This window comes from Ovis canadensis, chromosome 3 (genome assembly GCF_042477335.2).
Source record: "Ovis canadensis isolate MfBH-ARS-UI-01 breed Bighorn chromosome 3, ARS-UI_OviCan_v2, whole genome shotgun sequence".
In the NCBI taxonomy this organism is placed as follows: domain Eukaryota; kingdom Metazoa; phylum Chordata; class Mammalia; order Artiodactyla; family Bovidae; genus Ovis; species Ovis canadensis.
This window is the reverse complement of record NC_091247.1, coordinates 68,669,961-68,686,250: the sequence shown is the minus strand read 5'-3', so window position 1 is coordinate 68,686,250 and position 16,290 is coordinate 68,669,961. Positions and strand designations below refer to the sequence as shown.

Here is a 16,290-nt window from a genome sequence, read left to right as displayed (position 1 = left end):
TTTAGGTCACCACAGAGCACCCCAGAGTTCCCTGTGCTACACAGTAGTTTCTCATTAGTGGTCTATTTTATACTGCACTTGTCTTTAATACTGCTCTATGGGCTGTAACTTTCGGGTAAACACCGATGAAGCCTATTTGCTGTCCCCTGCCCTTGGCCTTTTGAACAGTATATGTGAATTCAAAGGACAAGAAACTTTCTTTTTTCCCTACAGTTGACTCCTTGTAAATGTCACTACTTTTGCACCTTATTTTGTTTGACTGTATTGCTTTTGTCTAGAATGTGAGCTGGCTGCTGCTGGAGGGACTCCTTCCTCTTTGCTTAGCACTCTTTGATGGAACATTTGTTGCGGTGTGTCTTTGACATTATCACTGCTGCCTACCTGGTGAACAGTAGCACACCCTTGGTTGCCTCTGTATGATTCCTGTGGTCAGCTTTTTCATGAATGTCATGTAAAGCTTGAAATAAGGTTTAGTAAGGTGAATAAGGTCTGAGTGTTTTCTTTTGGATTTTCCTACATTTCAGAGCTTATTCTTCTTACTGATTAGCTTGGGAATTTGTTTGCTTTTTTATATAATAATAGTTCTCTGTAGCTAAAGGAGTGTTAATTTGGGTGCTCTAGGGTAGATGAGGAGGACATGACAACCCACTCCAATATTCTTGCTTAGAGAATCCCCTTGGACAGAGGAGCCTGGCAGGCTACAGCCTATGGGGTTGCAAACAGTTGGACATGACTGAGTGACTAAGCACAGCACAGTGCAGGGTAGATACTGTTATTGTTTCTCAACTTATTACACTTCAGTTTCATCTAGAAAAAGATTTCACATAATTTCTGTCTCTTCCATGAAACTTTTTGCCTATAGGACTACTCCTGTTGTGTTCTCACATTATTCCTACCATGTTACACTTATTTTTCAGACTCCATTTTTTTGGCATTTCACTCAGTTCAGTCTCTCAGTCGTGTCCGACTCTTTGCAACCCCATGAACTGCAGCATGCCAGGCTTCCCTGTCCATTACCAACTCCCGGAGCTTGCTCAAACTCATGTCTATTGAGTGGGTGATGACGTCTGACCATCCCATCCTCTGTCATCCCCTTCTCCTTGTGGCTTCAATCTTTCCCAGCATCAGGGTCTTTTCCACTGTCAGCTGTTCACATCAGGTGGCCAAAGTATTGGAGCTTCAGCTTCAGCATCAGTCCTTCCAATGAATATTCAGGACTGATTTCTTTTAGGGTTGATTGGTTTGATCTCCTTGCAGTCCAAGGGACTCTCAAGAGTCTTCTCCAGTACCATGGTTCAGAAGCATCTTTTCTTCAGCACTCAGCTTTCTTTGTAGTCCAACTCTCATATCCATATATGACTACTGGAAAAACCATAGCTTTGATTAGATGGACCTTTGTTGGTAAAGTAATGTCTCTGCTTTTTAATATTTGCTGTCTCAGTTGGTCAGCTTTTCTTCTAAGGAGCAAATGTACTTTAATTTCATGGTTGCAGTCACCATCTTCAGTGATTTTGGAGCCCAAGAAAATAAAGTCTTTCACTATTTCCATTGTTTCCCTGTCAATTTGCCATGAAGTGAATTTTGACATTTACTCTTATTCAATATGGCAGTTTTATTAATTAAAGGATTATTTGTAGTTACTGCTTTATCACTAAACAGTAAATTTCAGGTGGTTGTTGGTTTAGTCACTAAGTTGTATCTGATTCTTTTGTGACCCCATGGATTGTAGCCACCAGGCTCTTCTGTCCATGGGATTTTCCAGGCAAGAATACTGGAGTGGGTTGCCATTTCCTCCTCCAGGAGATCTTCCTGACCCAGGGACTGAACCCATGTCTCCTGGATTGGCAGGAGGATTCTTTACCACTGAGCCACCAGGGAAGCCCCAAATTTCAGATTGACAGAATCTAAACCAAATAGTTATCATTATTTTGACTGAAAAACAGATTTGTATACTGAAGTGGTAACTTTAAAAGAGTAAGACTCATTCCCGTGTTGTTTATCAGAGTTGCTCAGCACTGGCTCATTTGGAAAATGTGTCACTGTGTGCCCTAGCCTTGTGGGGGTGGGAGGGATTGGAAGACCAGCCTCTTGAGAACCCTACTTTAAAGGCTTTTAGAAAAAAATCTTAAAATTGTCCTTTTGAGTCATCTAGTCATAAATAATAATGCAGCATTCTTGAATTAATGCACCTTTTGCAGTGGAAATGATTTGAGTGTGTGGGAAATAGTTCTGTAACTTCCTGATTTCTTTCCACAGGCCATTTTGCAACCTGTATTGGCAGCAGAAGATTTTACTATCTTTAAAGCAATGATGGTCGAGAAAAATACTGAAATGCAGCTGCAAGCCATTCGAATAATTCAAGAGAGAAATGGTAAAAGGTTGAATTTAGAAATCTAAGTGCTAAATGAATTTTGTTTTGGTGTTAGTTTTAACTAATATGATCTTAATGTTGCTGCTTTGTATAAATTTATTTCAAGTTTGAAAATCTAAGACTGACTTAAGAACTATTAGAGTGTAAACTTCCTGATAACCGATTGGTTGACATCTCGAAGAAAGCAGAGCAGAATTTGAGTTGATGTTTCAGGTTTCAGAGAGCTCGGTTTTTCTGCTCAGCCATCATGTTTATGAAAGTCAGTATTTTTGAGTGGTCACAGTTACAGTTACTGTTGAGTGTACAGTTGCTTTTTCCCTCCTGGCTTATAGAAGATGGTGGTTCTAAAGCTTTAGTGAGCAATTAGAAGCAGTTGAGGGCTTGTTGAAACACATGCCTGTATCCCAGTTTCTGACTCAGTAGGTCTGGAGTGGGGCCTAGTGCTTTGTATTTTTAACAAGTTCCTAGCTGATGCTGAAGCTGCTGGTCTTGAGGCAGCACTGAGAACTAGGACAGTGGGCCGATAGCATTATGACACCATAAGGTGGAAGAGAAAACAGCTCACAGTCCTGGTGACTACCTTTAGCCTTATCTTTTCCTTAATTCTCTACCTGAACTCAGTTTTTTCCTAGCTCTTTCTGCTTTTCTTCCCTTCCTGTGTACTTGAACTCTACTTGACATCTTGATTCAAAACGTCAGAGTTTCTAACCATACTTCTTGTTACTGTACTATCTCTTTTTCAACCCAGATGCATATCTAAGTTTCCCATTTTGGACTCTAGTGACCTTAATACCTGTGTGTTCCTTTGCTTAATAGATTGCCACAGATATTCCTTATCATGCCTATATACTCTCTAATGGTTTGGCAGCGGGTCCTTTTCTTTATTTCTTGAGCATATTAGTGCTATAGTTAAGTTGTACTATTTGCTTTTAAGGGTCTGGAATATGCAGCAATAGGGCTTCTGTTGTTACGCAGCAAACATTAGACTGTTGGAGGGTCTGTTGTGGGTTCTCCTCTCATTTGTCTGAAGTGAGTAAAGACCACACCCCTAGAGCCAACCACTATCATATCTATTCTCTAAAATGCATTTCACAGCAGGAAAGACTGTTGTCCCTGATGTGGAGATAATACCACCCTAACCCTTAACAATGCTCGACACTGAACTGCAGCTTTTGTGTAAAGTGTGGAAAACAGTCTCTTTCTCTTTGTTTCTCTACCATGGTTTGCTTCATAAGATCCTTTTCTCTTGTGTTTTCCTGCAACTATGCTTTTTATTCTGACCTATAGGATAGAGAATCTGAATAATTACTTTATGCTATTTCACATTGCTTTAGGGGACCTTTTGATAAAAGAAATAGGAAGCTTGATAATGGCACTCTGCAGTCTTTAGAATTTAACTGGAAACAAGGAGATTTTAATTAAAAGAGAACAGGTAACCATAGCTTGTATCAGCTGGGTCCCTCAAGTTGCCATTAGCAGAATACCTCAGGGAAAACGGCCTAAGCAATCATCTCACAGAACCAGAAATAGAGGAAGGGAAGGAAGACAGGTCCAGGCTTGGTTCATTTGGTGGCTCAGCGATGTTTTCAAGGACCCTGACACTTTCCCACTTTTACTCTGCCATTCTCAGGATCTTCTCTCATGATCGCACTCGAGCATCATTGAGTGCACACTCAACAATATCTCATGAAGAAAAGCGATGCTTCTTCCTGTACATCTCCTTTTATAAGCAAGACAACACTTTCATAGAAGCCGCTTAGGAATTTTCCTCTCAGGTCCTATTGGTTAGGATTGGATTCACATGGCTTTATAAACCTCTGGCAGGGGGAATGAGACCATGGTGATTGGCTTAAATCATGAGTCACTCTTGTGGGGTGGGGTTGGGCCCTGCCTTTAAGTACTTGGCTGCCTGGTGGCACCCCACTCCAGGACTCTTGCCTGGAAAATCCCATGGATGGAGGAGCCTGGTAGGCTACAGTCCATGGGGTCGCTGGGAGTAGGACACAACTGAGCGACTTCACTTTCACTTTTCACTTTCATGCATTGGAGAAGGAAATGGCAACCCACTCCAGTGTTCTTGCCTGGAGAATCCCAGGGACAGGGGAGCCTGGTGGGCTGCTGTTCATGGGGTTGCACATAGTCGAACACGACTGAAGCGACTTAGCAGCAGCAGCAGCAGCAGCTGCACACAGATGGCTTCTATTAGCAAGAGAGGACCAGGGGAATGATGTGGAATGCTGCTGCAGTCAAACTGCAGGGTGGGACAGTTTGCTTACATTTAAACAAAAACTAATGCTTAGTTTTTGCCACAGAACTTTTAATACTTGTATTTAAGTATCTCACTTAACATAAATCCAGGATTGTACTCAAAACTGCAGACTATTTGTGTGAGAAAAATTCGAAGGCTCTCAGAGTTCTGGTTTTATCTTATCAAAGAATTTGGGGCAAGTGCAAATCAGAGCAATATTTTGATGGTTTTGAAGTATTGCACACTGTTGTTTTATTCTTTCCTTAGTTTTAAAAATTTTCCTTAGAAAGATCAGTAGGAGAATACTAATTATATAGATTTTGACTAAGCAAAAATGCACTTAAGATCAGTGGGTTATATAGAAGTCAGTTTTCTGGTTGTGATACTATACTACAGTTTTGAAAGATGTTTCATTGAGGGAAACGGTAAAGAGTGCATAGCATCTCTGTATTATTTCTTACAACTGCATGTGAATCTGCAGTTATCTCAAAATGAAAAGTTTAATTTTAAATGTACTTAAACATCAAGGGCATTAGAATAATAAAGCTACTTTAATTTAGAACAGATCCAAAATCCCATCATCATATATGGATAAAGAAATGAAAGGTAAAAATTAGGGAATATACTGTTTACATTTTGGGAATATACTAATTATAGATAAAAGCAGAACACTTATTACCATCTACCTGCTTATCAGGAAGATATAGGTAATAAAGTAAATTAAACCAATACTTAAAATTACTTGCTGTGAATTGCTCTGCCTTGGGGTAAAGTTGGTACTGCCCTAGTTTATGGTTATTAGCCCACTATCTGAATAGAAGGTCTGAGAGCAGAGACTGTTCTATTCATGTTTATATTCCCCTTAAGTGCTTAGCACCATGCTCTTACGCATGTAGTAAGCTGAGCTGTTTTGGTAGCATATGTTGTAGTATGAATGAAGAGTGTTAACATGCTGTTTCAATTAACAAAGTATTTTATATTTTTCTTTGTAAACTCTTTTCCCTTTTAAATTATACTTCTGAGAGCATAGTTTCATTATTATGAATTTAATTTCATTGGTATGTCCTGTGTAGTATATGATTATGGAAGACAATAGATTATATTAATTTCTATTATCATATATTATTATTATTTTAAACAGACAATACATGGTTACCAAGAGTTATTTCTAGGTACAGTTGTGAGGTTTTTTGTTTTGTTTTGTTTTGTTTGTGGAGCTGATTCCTTAAAAGAAGAAAAGGTTGAAAAGACCATAGTTAAAAAGATAATAAAACATAATAGCATAACACATTTTTTTTAAGTGATAGATCTTAATAAACTACTTGGTACTTCTTGATGAACTAGAATAGTGAGAAATAAAATGTTTTCAGTTGAGTTGATGTTCTCCTGTGTGATCTCTGGTTTTGAACAGGTGTATTACCTGACTGCTTAACAGATGGTTCTGATGTGGTCAGTGACCTTGAACAGGAAGAGATGAAAATCCTGAAAGAAGTTCTTAGGTATCCTCTTTAATTATTTGAATGGATCATTAATAACATTGCAATATGATCTGTACCTAAACTTTTTACCCAAAAAATACTGTGTACTAGTAAAATATCTAAATTCTTTCCTAAAGACCATGAACATGATTTATCGTTTTATTTGTTATGACTATGTATGTATTACATTTCTTAATGGACATATCAGCCCAAATAGGAGGGTCTTCCTCCACTCCCATCATGGGCCTAGGAAACTAGCATCAATGGAAATAAGGTGCGGTGGATGCAGCCTGATGCTTGGAAGGGCTGTGTGGCCTGAGCTGAGCAGGAGACTGCATGGCTTCTGGATCTTGGCATTGGAGGAGGCTCATGCCAGGTGTCTCATGGTGGGAGGCTGGACATCCAGGCTCCACAGACCAAATAGCTGACTATTTGCTGACTTATCTATGGGCTTCCCTTGTGGCTCAGCTGGTAAAGAATCTGCCTGCAGTGTGAGACCTGGGTTCGATCCCTGGGTTTGGAAGATCCCCTGGAGAAGGGAAAGGCTACCCACTCCATTATTCTGGCCTGGAGAATTTCATGGACTGTATAGTTCATAGGGCTGCAAAGAGTTGGACATGACTGAGTGACTTTCACTTTCTTATCTATTATGTGATTGTCAGACCAATGCCTGGCATGAAATGTGCAGTCCAGTAAAGGGGATTTTTTTTTTCCCCCTAAAGCCTGTTGTCCCCTAACCTCTATGGGAGTTTGAGAAGGGAGGGGCAATTGCAACATGTAATATTTAAGTCTGTGGGGATGTATAGGTTTAAGGCAAAAGGATTCCTACAGCTGCTGTGTCCCCTGCAGAGTGGAACCTTGGCCTTTAGGGGCCCTGGCTCTCCATTCTAACCACATACGTGACAATCTTATAGCATCCTGTGGTCCTCCCACCTTCCCAACTTGTCCGCAGTTCCAAAGCAGGAGGGGAGGTGGTTAAAAGGATGGGCCTAGTGGGAGTTTGTGGCAGGAGCTCTAGGATTTAGTCCTTCATTTCAGGGGATTTGAGTGAGTGTGGGGAGGGAGGCAAATGTGTGGGTGAACCTAGGCCTTTGCTGCCATGTCCTCCTTTCCTATGTGCCACATAAGGGTGTATAGGAGCCTGAGACAACACAGAGAGCTTTGAGTTTAGATTGGAAGAGTTCAGGATATTTGGTAGTTGGTTTAGAAGACACTTAGTTTTGACTTATACTGGTTGCTTCTGTTGGTTGATTGGTGGTTTGAAACATGATCAGTATTGTACTTTTAGATTTTATTTTCTGTAAGCTTTTGGTGGGGGTGTGCTACTGTATAAACAGTGGAACTTAGTTATGGACATATAAGACAGTTGACTAATTTCCTAAATCAGATGGTCTTTGTGAGCAGTTTACAAAGGTGATAAGGCTTTGGTGTAAGGTCATCAGGAGAGCTTTGTGATAGCTCATCTGCCATGGAAAAACTAAAATGAGGAGAGAAATGGATCTTATCAGGGGACATGTAACTGATCTGTCTAAAGTAAGAGATCAGAGTCCATATTCATGGAATTTGCCATTCAGATTTGGGTTTAGAATTTCAAACCTGCTAAATTTTGTTCATCTAGGATCCTTCACACAGGATATGAGTAAACCTGTGTTTTATGTAGCTAACCATATTATGCTGTTTATGTCTGTGTATATCTTTCTCGATTGTAAGCTGCTTTAAGTGAAGCCTGATTATTTCCATCTTTGTTTGCAAAATTCCTTGCACATATTGTACGCTTTGGTTAGCATGTTGCTTGTTGAATATTTGTTCTTTGACCAAAAGAGAAAGTTTACTTTTCTGCTTTATTTTTGTGTATTTCAGAAAATCAAAAGAGGAGTATGACCAGGAGGAAGAAAGGAAGAGAAAAAAGCAGGTGCCTATAAAACATACTAATATAAAGAAGTATTTCATTGCTGTTATCCCTTAAGTTCACACCTAGGATTTCTGTTCAAGTTTAAGCTTAGGTGAAATGACACAGTTCCTCAGAGTATTCATATTTTCTTGGCAGTTCTGAGCATTTATACTTTTTTATTCACTTTATAATTCATCCAATGACCAGCCTTTTAAATTCTCAGTGAAGAATGAGATTATTCACTCCAAAAAAACTTAATACTATTCATATTTGGGGGAATTTTTAATAGAAATGCCCCTTAATTTTATGAATAAAAGAAGATTAAGAAAATATTTGACTTCCCGACTTGCCTTGATTCCTTTACTGTTTTGAAACAGCAGCTGCAGTTACTATTGAGGGTCCCCATAGACTTTAACGTTGCCAGCTTGAAGCAGAATGACTCCGTTTCACATTTCCTGATGTACTGTTCTTTCATTAAAAACTTCTTCCCTAAAGTGCCTAATTCTTCCTAAGGAAAAATTAAACATGTATCTGGTTGAGGTGAGGGAAGCTAATATTTATTTTTTCTTCCCCCCTTTTTTTAGCTGCCTCTCTTTCCACATTTTTCCCAAATCTCCCCAAAGGGAGAGGGAAACCTAATATAAACTAATTCTCAGTCACTTGATAGTCATTTTCCTTTTTTTTCCTCAATCACTGTGATTCATGCTTATATCATTTACTGTCTTTGAAAAAACCTATTTTACTCCAAGGTACCCAATGAAGAGCAGAAGAGAGATTTTTAGGATTTACAGGGGATTTATTTCTCTTTGACTAACTATCCTTTCAGTAAGTGGAGGTGAAATTCATAGATAATACAATTTTTTAATATAAGAATATAGAATAGCAACTATTCAAAACTGGTATCAGTAGACAGTAGTATTGGGAATTCCCTGGTGGTCCAGTGATTTGAACTTTGTGCTTTCACTGCTGTGGGCCTAGGTTCGATCCCTGGTCAGGGAACTAAGATCCTGCAAACTGCATGATGTGGCAAAAAAAAAAAAAAAAAAAAAAAAGACCGTCTTAACTTTCTGATTTATAAATAAACTATATCAGGATTCTTAAATATAGTATGTTTTAGGGGCATGTGAATTTTTTTTAGACTTTTTTTTAATGGGAATTTTCAAACACAAAAGTAGAGCTGATAATAATTTCAGTCCTCGTGTTTCCATCACTCAGCATATATAGAGACTTATGGCGTAGGTATCCATGAATTACCTAAAAAGTTACATGTGATTGGATTTTCCTATTTTTATGGGAAAATGAATTATTTTACTTAGTTCTTTCCAAGATTTAAATGATTTCTTTGGTTTAAACGCAGCGTCTTATTTTAGAAATGGAAATATAGGCATACCTGAGAGATGATGTGAGTTTGGTTCTAGACTACTACAATAAAGTGAAGATAATAATACAATAAATCGCAAATGTATTTTGGTTTCTGAGGACATATAAAATTTAGTTTACACTAAACTGTAGTCTTTTAATTGTGCAATGGCATTATGTCTGAAAATTATGTACATGTCTTTATTAAAAATTATTTTATTACTAAAAAATGCTGACCATCATCTGAGCCTTTGGTAAGTTGTAATTTTTTTGCTGGTGGAAGGTCCTGCCTCTATGCAGATGGCTGCTGACTGACCAGGATGGTGGCTGCTGAAGGTTGCGATGACTGTGGCAGTTTCTTAAAATAAGACAACAGTGAAGTTTGCTGCAGTATTTAACTCTTCCTTTCATGAACAATCTCACCGTAGCATGAAGTGCTGTTTGATTGTATTTTACCCACAGTAGAACTTCTTTCAGTATTGGAGTCAGTCTTCTCAAACCTGGCTGCTACTTTATCAACTAAATTTGTGTAATGTTCTAAATCCTTTGTTGTCATTTCATCTTCCCTGGGAGCAGATTGCCTCAAGCAACCATTTTCTTTGCTTATACCTAAGAAGCAACTCCCTGACCCATTAAAATTTTGTCATGAAATTACAGCTATTCGGGCACATCTTCAGACTCCAATTCTAATTCTGGTTCTGCTGTTTCCTCCACATCTGCAGTTACTTCCTGCACTGAAGTCTTGAACCCCTCTTAAAGTCATCCAAGAGGGGTAGAATCAACTTCTTCCAAACTCCTGTTAATGTTGTTATTTCTACCTCTTCTCAATGAATCACAGAGGTTGTTAATGGCATCTAAACTGGTAAATTTTCTCCAGAAGGTTTGCAATTGCCTTTGCTCAGATCCATGAGAGGAATCACTATCTATGGCCTCTGTAGCCTTTTGAAATACATTTCTTAAAGAATCAGGCTTGAAAGTTGAAATTACTCCTTGATCCATGAGCTGCGTGTTGTTGTTGTTCAGTTGCTCAGTTGTGTCTGACTCTTTGCGACTCCATGGACTGCAGCACACCAGGTCTTCCTGTCCTTCACCATCTCCCAGAGCTTGCTCAAACTCACATCCTTTGAGTTGGTGATGCCATCCAACCATCTCATCCTCTGTCATCCCCTTCTCCTGTCTCCAGTCTTTCCCAGCATCAGGGTTTTTTCCAGTGAGTCGGCTCTTTGCTTCAGGTGGCCAAAGTATTAGAGCTTCAGCTTTGGCGTCATGAGCTGTGTAGCAGACATGAAGACGACTTGAATGTTGTACCTCTCCATCAGAGCTCTTGGATGTCCAGGTGCACTGTCAACGAGTAGTAATATTTTGTATAGAATCTTTTTTCCTTTTTTGGAGGAGTAGGTCTCAACAGTGGACTTCAGATATTCAGTAAACCATGTTGTTAACAGATATGCTATCATCCAGACTTTTGTTCTTCCACTGATAAAGCACAGGGAGAATAGATTTACCATAGTTTTTAAGGGTCTTGAGAAATCTGTATGCAGGTCAGGAAGCAACAGTTAGAACTGGACATGGAACAACAAACTGCTTCCAAATAGGAAAAGGAGTACGTCAAGGCTGTATATTGTCACCCTGCTTATTTAACTTATATGCAGAGTACATCATGAGAAATGCAGAGTACATCATGAGAAATGCTAGGCTGGATGAAGCACAAGCTGGAATCAAGATTGCCGGGAGTAGTATCAATCACCTCAGATATGCAGATGACACCACCCTTATGGCAGAAAGTGAAGAGGAACCTAAAAGCCTCTTGATGAAAGTGAAAGAGGAGAGTGAAAAAGTTGGCTTAAAGCTCAACATTCAGAAAATGAAGATCATGGCATCAGGTCCCATCTCTTCATGGCAAATAGATGAGGAAACAGTGGAAACAGTGACAGACTTTATTTTGGGGGGCTCCAAAATCACTGCAGATGGTGACTGCAGCCATGAAGTCACCTTGAAAGGAAAGTTATGACCAACCTAGACAGCGTATTAAAAAGCAGAGACATTACTTTGCCAACAAAGGTCCATCTAGTCAAGGCTATGGTTTTTCCAGTAGTCATGTATGGATGTGAGAGTTGGACTATAAAGAAAGCTGAGTGCTGAAGAATTGATGCTTTTGAACTGTGGTGTTGGAGAAGATTCTTGAGAGCCCCTTGGACTGCAAGGAGATCCAACCAGTCCATCCTAAAGGAGATCAGTCTTGAATGTTCGTTGGAAGGACTGATGTTGAAGCTGAAACTCCAGTACTTTGGCTACCTAATGCGAAGAGCTGAACATTTGAAAAGACCCTGATGCTGGGAGGATTGAAGGCAGGAGGAGAAGGGGACGACAGAGGATGAGATGGCTGGATGGCATCACCGACTCAATGGACATGAGTATGGATAAACTCTGGAAGTTGGTGATGGACAGAGAGGCCTGGCCTGCTGTGGTCCATGGGGTCGCAAAGAGTCAGACAAGACTGAGTGACTGAACTGAACTTAAGGGCCTTATTATGCATTAGCCTCTAATAAGACAGTGTGTCCTTTGAAGCGAAGCTTTTAAGCTGGGCATTGACCTATCCTCACTTGCTACGAAAGTCCTAGCATCTTCTTCTAGTGGTAGGCAGTTTCATCTCCATTAAAAATCTGCTGATAGTGTTGTTGTTTTAATCACTAAGTTGTGTCAGACTCTTTTGCAACCGCTTGGACTGTAGCCCACCAGTTTCCTCTGTCCATGGGATTTCCCAGGCAAGAATACTAGAGTGGTTTGCCATTTCCTTCTCCAGAGGATCTTCCTGATCCAGAGATTGAACCTGTGTCTCTTGCATTGGCCGACAGATTCTTTACCACTGAGCCACCTTCATTAATTTCGCTGGTGAGATCTTCTGGATAGCTTGCTGCAGCTTCTACATTAGCACTTGCTGCCTCACCCTGCGCTTGTGTGTTACAGAGGCAGCTTCTTTTCTTCAATCTCATGAACCACCCTCTGCTAGCTTCACACTTTTCTTCTGCAACTTCCTCACCCCTCTCAGCCTTTATAGACCCTTGCTCTGGATTAAGCTTTGGCTTAAAGGAATGTTGTGGCTGGCTTGTTCTTCTATCCAGACCACTAAGACTTTCTCCATATCAGCAGTAAGGCTGTTTCACTTTCTTATCTATCTTGTCCATTGGAGTAGCAGTTTTAATTTCCTCAAGAGCTTTGCCTTTGCACTAACAACTTGGTTAACTGGTGCAAGAGGCCTAGCCTTTGATCTGTTTTAGCTTTCGACACACCTCCTCCCTAAACGTAATCATTTCTAGCTTTTGATTTAAAGTGAGAGACCTGTGACTTTTCTTTTCACTTGAACACTTAGAGGCCGCTGTAGGGTTATTAATTGGCCTAATTTCAGCATTTTTGTGTCTCAAGGAATAGGAAAGTCCGAGGAGAGGGAGAGAAGGAACAACCAGTTAATGGAGCAGTCAGAACACACACAACTTTCATCTGTTAAGTTCACTGTCTCATATATAAGGATGCGATTTGTGGTGCCCCCAAACAGGCACAATAGTAACATCAAAGGTCACTGATCCCTGGTGATATGATAATAAATATGATAATGAAAAAGTTGAAAATATTGCAAGAATTACCAAAATGTGACAGACACAGCGAGCAAATGCTGTTGGAAAAATGGTGCCTATAGACTTGCTTAATGCAGAATTGCCACAAACCTTCAGTTTGTAAAAAAGAAAAAACAAAGAAACACAGTATCTAGTAAAGACAGTAAGTTGAAGTGCATTAAAATTAGGTATGCTGTAAATCAGTTTTTGGCTGCTTCAGGCATATCATAATACTGGTAGTATTATTATTGTATTTTTTAGATAATTTTAAGTTTAAGCATCAGTTCTGTGGTGCTCAGTCTTCTTTTTAGTAGACAGTAATTTTTGAAACTAATATGTTTGAATCTGTTATGTAGTGAATTATTCAAAATTAATCTAAAATATTTTCTAAATTGTGTTCTTGATGCCTGAAGTTATCAGAGGCCAAAACAGAAGAGCCTCCGACGCAGGCCAATGAAACGGCAAAAATGAATAATTCCCAAGGGGATGGTGAACATTTTGCACACCCAGCATCAGGTAAGGTTGAAGTGTACTGAAATTTCTGAATAATATGAATACTTAAACAATGTAAAGAGTGTGTTTTTTTCTCATACATGCTTCAGCTTCAAAAGCCCTGTGAGGGAGTGTTCAGTGGCCATTGGTGTTTAATGCTCTTTGTGAATTTAGCTAAAGTGTTTGCCTGTAGGAGATAGTCAGCTGACAGAGAGGGCGTAGCCCCTAAATTTCTAAGTGAAGCTTGGAACCCAGAGCAGTGAGCAAAATTCCTTGGGGGAGCCCCTAGCCTGTAGGCCATGACTACAGCGTTCAAGGTATGGTCATGTAACATTCGGTACTTTCTTCCTTTATCACAATCAGATGATGTGTGGGACTTAGCAGCTGAACATGGAAAGATAATATTAACTTATTTTCCTAGTGAATTAACAGTAAATAAAAGTTATCCAGTTTGTTCACAAATTTAGTCTTAAACTGTCATTGAAACTAAAATTGAGGAGACTCCTTGTGGGAAATGTTAGTGGATGATCTTGTTCAGTATGTGGGAAACCATTTCCAATATATGTATCCTGATTTGTTGTATAAGAAGACAGGTAATTCTGAAGCAGAACTTGAATATGATGATGCATTTAGCTCATTTTTATTTTGGATTTCTACATTTTTTAGATACATGTCCTTTTCCCAATTTAAAAACCCTGTAACTCCATGAGGTAGATATTATAATCTTTACTTTTATTTTTTTAAACAAGAAATTCAAGGAAGTTTCAATTTAGTTCAGTTCAGTCGCTCAGTCGTGTCCGACTCTTTGAGACCCCATGAATTGCAGCACGCCAGGCCTCCCTGACCATCACCAACTCCCAAGTTTAGTGATGTCCAAAATAACTGAGCTCTTAAATAGTGAGACTGTGACTTCCTTTGGTCTTCTGACTTCAAGTCTTGTATTTTTCTGCACTTTGCAGAAGTTTTATAATTGAGATAGATAGGTTTGATGTTTATCAACTATTTTAAGGAACTGTATTCTTAGTTGATAAGATAATGGGCATGTGAAACAGAAGCAGGTTTATAAAGTTATCTTGCTTTTTGATTCTTAGCAAATCTAATACTTTTTTGTTTGCACACCCTGAGTAGAATAACCTCATTTGAATTATGTCTGTAAAAGTACCTGCTTTAGATTTGAGTGCTTTTAAGATTTGCTGGTCCAAATTTAACTTTTTGTTTTGTATAGACCTAAGCACACGTAGGGGCTTCCTTGGTGGCTCAGATGGTAAAGAATCTTCTACAATGTGGGAGACCTGGGTTTGATCCCTGGGTCAGGAAGATCCCTTGGAGAAGGGAATGGCAACCCACTGCAGTACGCTTGCCTGGAGAATTCCATAGACAGAGGACTGGCGAGCTACAGTCCATGGGGTCGCAGAGTCACACGTGACTGATACACACAAGTACATGTACTGTTCAAGTCTCATGTCTGACATAATTTGAATATATTTGCTTATCAGACTATTAAGCTATAGAAAACTTAATTTCAAACCATTTGTATCTCAGTTATATACATTAACAGAGAAACAATGGAAGGTAATTTTAAAAGTAATGACTTTAAGTTTTAAAAACTGTTCTATTTTTAAAAATGAGTATATCTGATATTCCAGGCAATCACTTCATACAAAGTGATAGGAGCCCAAGAGAAAGGCCTAACGTGGGAGGAATCATAAAGGTGTTTGGCTTCCTGCGTATCCCATTGCCCACATCTTTCCTTGGTTCCTGCTGCTGCTACTGCTGTTGCTGCTAAGTCGCTTCAGTCGTGTCCGACTCTGTGCGACCCCATAGACGGCAGCCCACCAGGCTCTGCCGTCCCTGGGATACTCCAGGCAAGAACACTGGAGTGGGTTGCCATTTTCTTCTCCTGCTAGAAATGGGTGACTTCTGTTTTTCGGTAGATTCAGGGTTGCCAGTGATCAGTTGATCTTCCTTTAAGCTAGCTGGCTTTTCGAGTCTCCATTCATAGAAATTAGACAAGCTGAGTATTTTGGTCTCAGGCGTTTTTTCCTCTAGGTTCAAGTTAGAATATAAAATATGTTCATGACAACAAACTGAAGGCAGGAACTGTCCAGAACAAGTACGTGAATATAAATGCTTATGTGCCTGGAATCTACCCCACCCCACGCCACGCACCCAGCTCTGTGGTTCAAGTCCATCTCTGCTTAAAGTCACTGTCATATGAATGGCATTTTAACTTTGCATATTTTGACCAAGTTGTTGAATAAAGCTTATCTTCATTTCTGTTATAGTCAGTCCTGTAGCTTCCTGTATAGGTTGGTTGGAGTGTTAACGGCAGCCTCATCTCTTTCATGGAAACTTCCCTTTCAGTCCAAGAGCCTGAAGAACTTTGCCTCTAACCTCCTTGGCCCTACAGTCAGTCTGCTCACCGCATGCTAAACAGTGGTCCTTGGGCAAATTTCTTGCTCATGCAAAGTTCTGTTTCTGGTTTTATTGTGCTGGCAAGATTTTTAATCATTTAGAGACATGTATATCATGTTCTCCCATCATGCCTTTAGTTCTTGGCATCATTTTTATGTGAGTCTTTGCTCTCACTTGCTGTCTTTCATAGTCCATGTATTATAGTGAAAATGTTTTGTTTTTAAAGTCTCCACCTTATAATAAAAAATGGCTCAGAAAAGCAATTAGCATGTTAATCCAGTCTCTTGGCACAGTTACCAGATAATTGGAAGGTGTTGAGTGCTCATATTATATCTGCTTCCAAATTCTCCTTTAAAATCTTTACATTTTCTTAATGTTATTAGGTTTATAGTTATCTTTAGGATGTACTTACACCTTATTGATAC

At 39.4% G+C, this 16,290-nt stretch overlaps 1 protein-coding gene across 1 annotated transcript in view; it reads left to right on the top strand.

The window, feature by feature from the left end:
• Positions 1-16,290, top strand: part of CFAP36 (cilia and flagella associated protein 36) — a 30,552-nt gene that overhangs the window by 12,523 nt on the left and 1,739 nt on the right. Inside the window, exons 4-7 of the mRNA XM_069583291.1 lie at positions 2,257-2,371; positions 6,031-6,118; positions 7,958-8,009; positions 13,372-13,474. Coding sequence (XP_069439392.1) covers positions 2,257-2,371; positions 6,031-6,118; positions 7,958-8,009; positions 13,372-13,474 — 358 coding nt within the window. The remainder of the gene's footprint in view (positions 1-2,256; positions 2,372-6,030; positions 6,119-7,957; positions 8,010-13,371; positions 13,475-16,290) is intronic.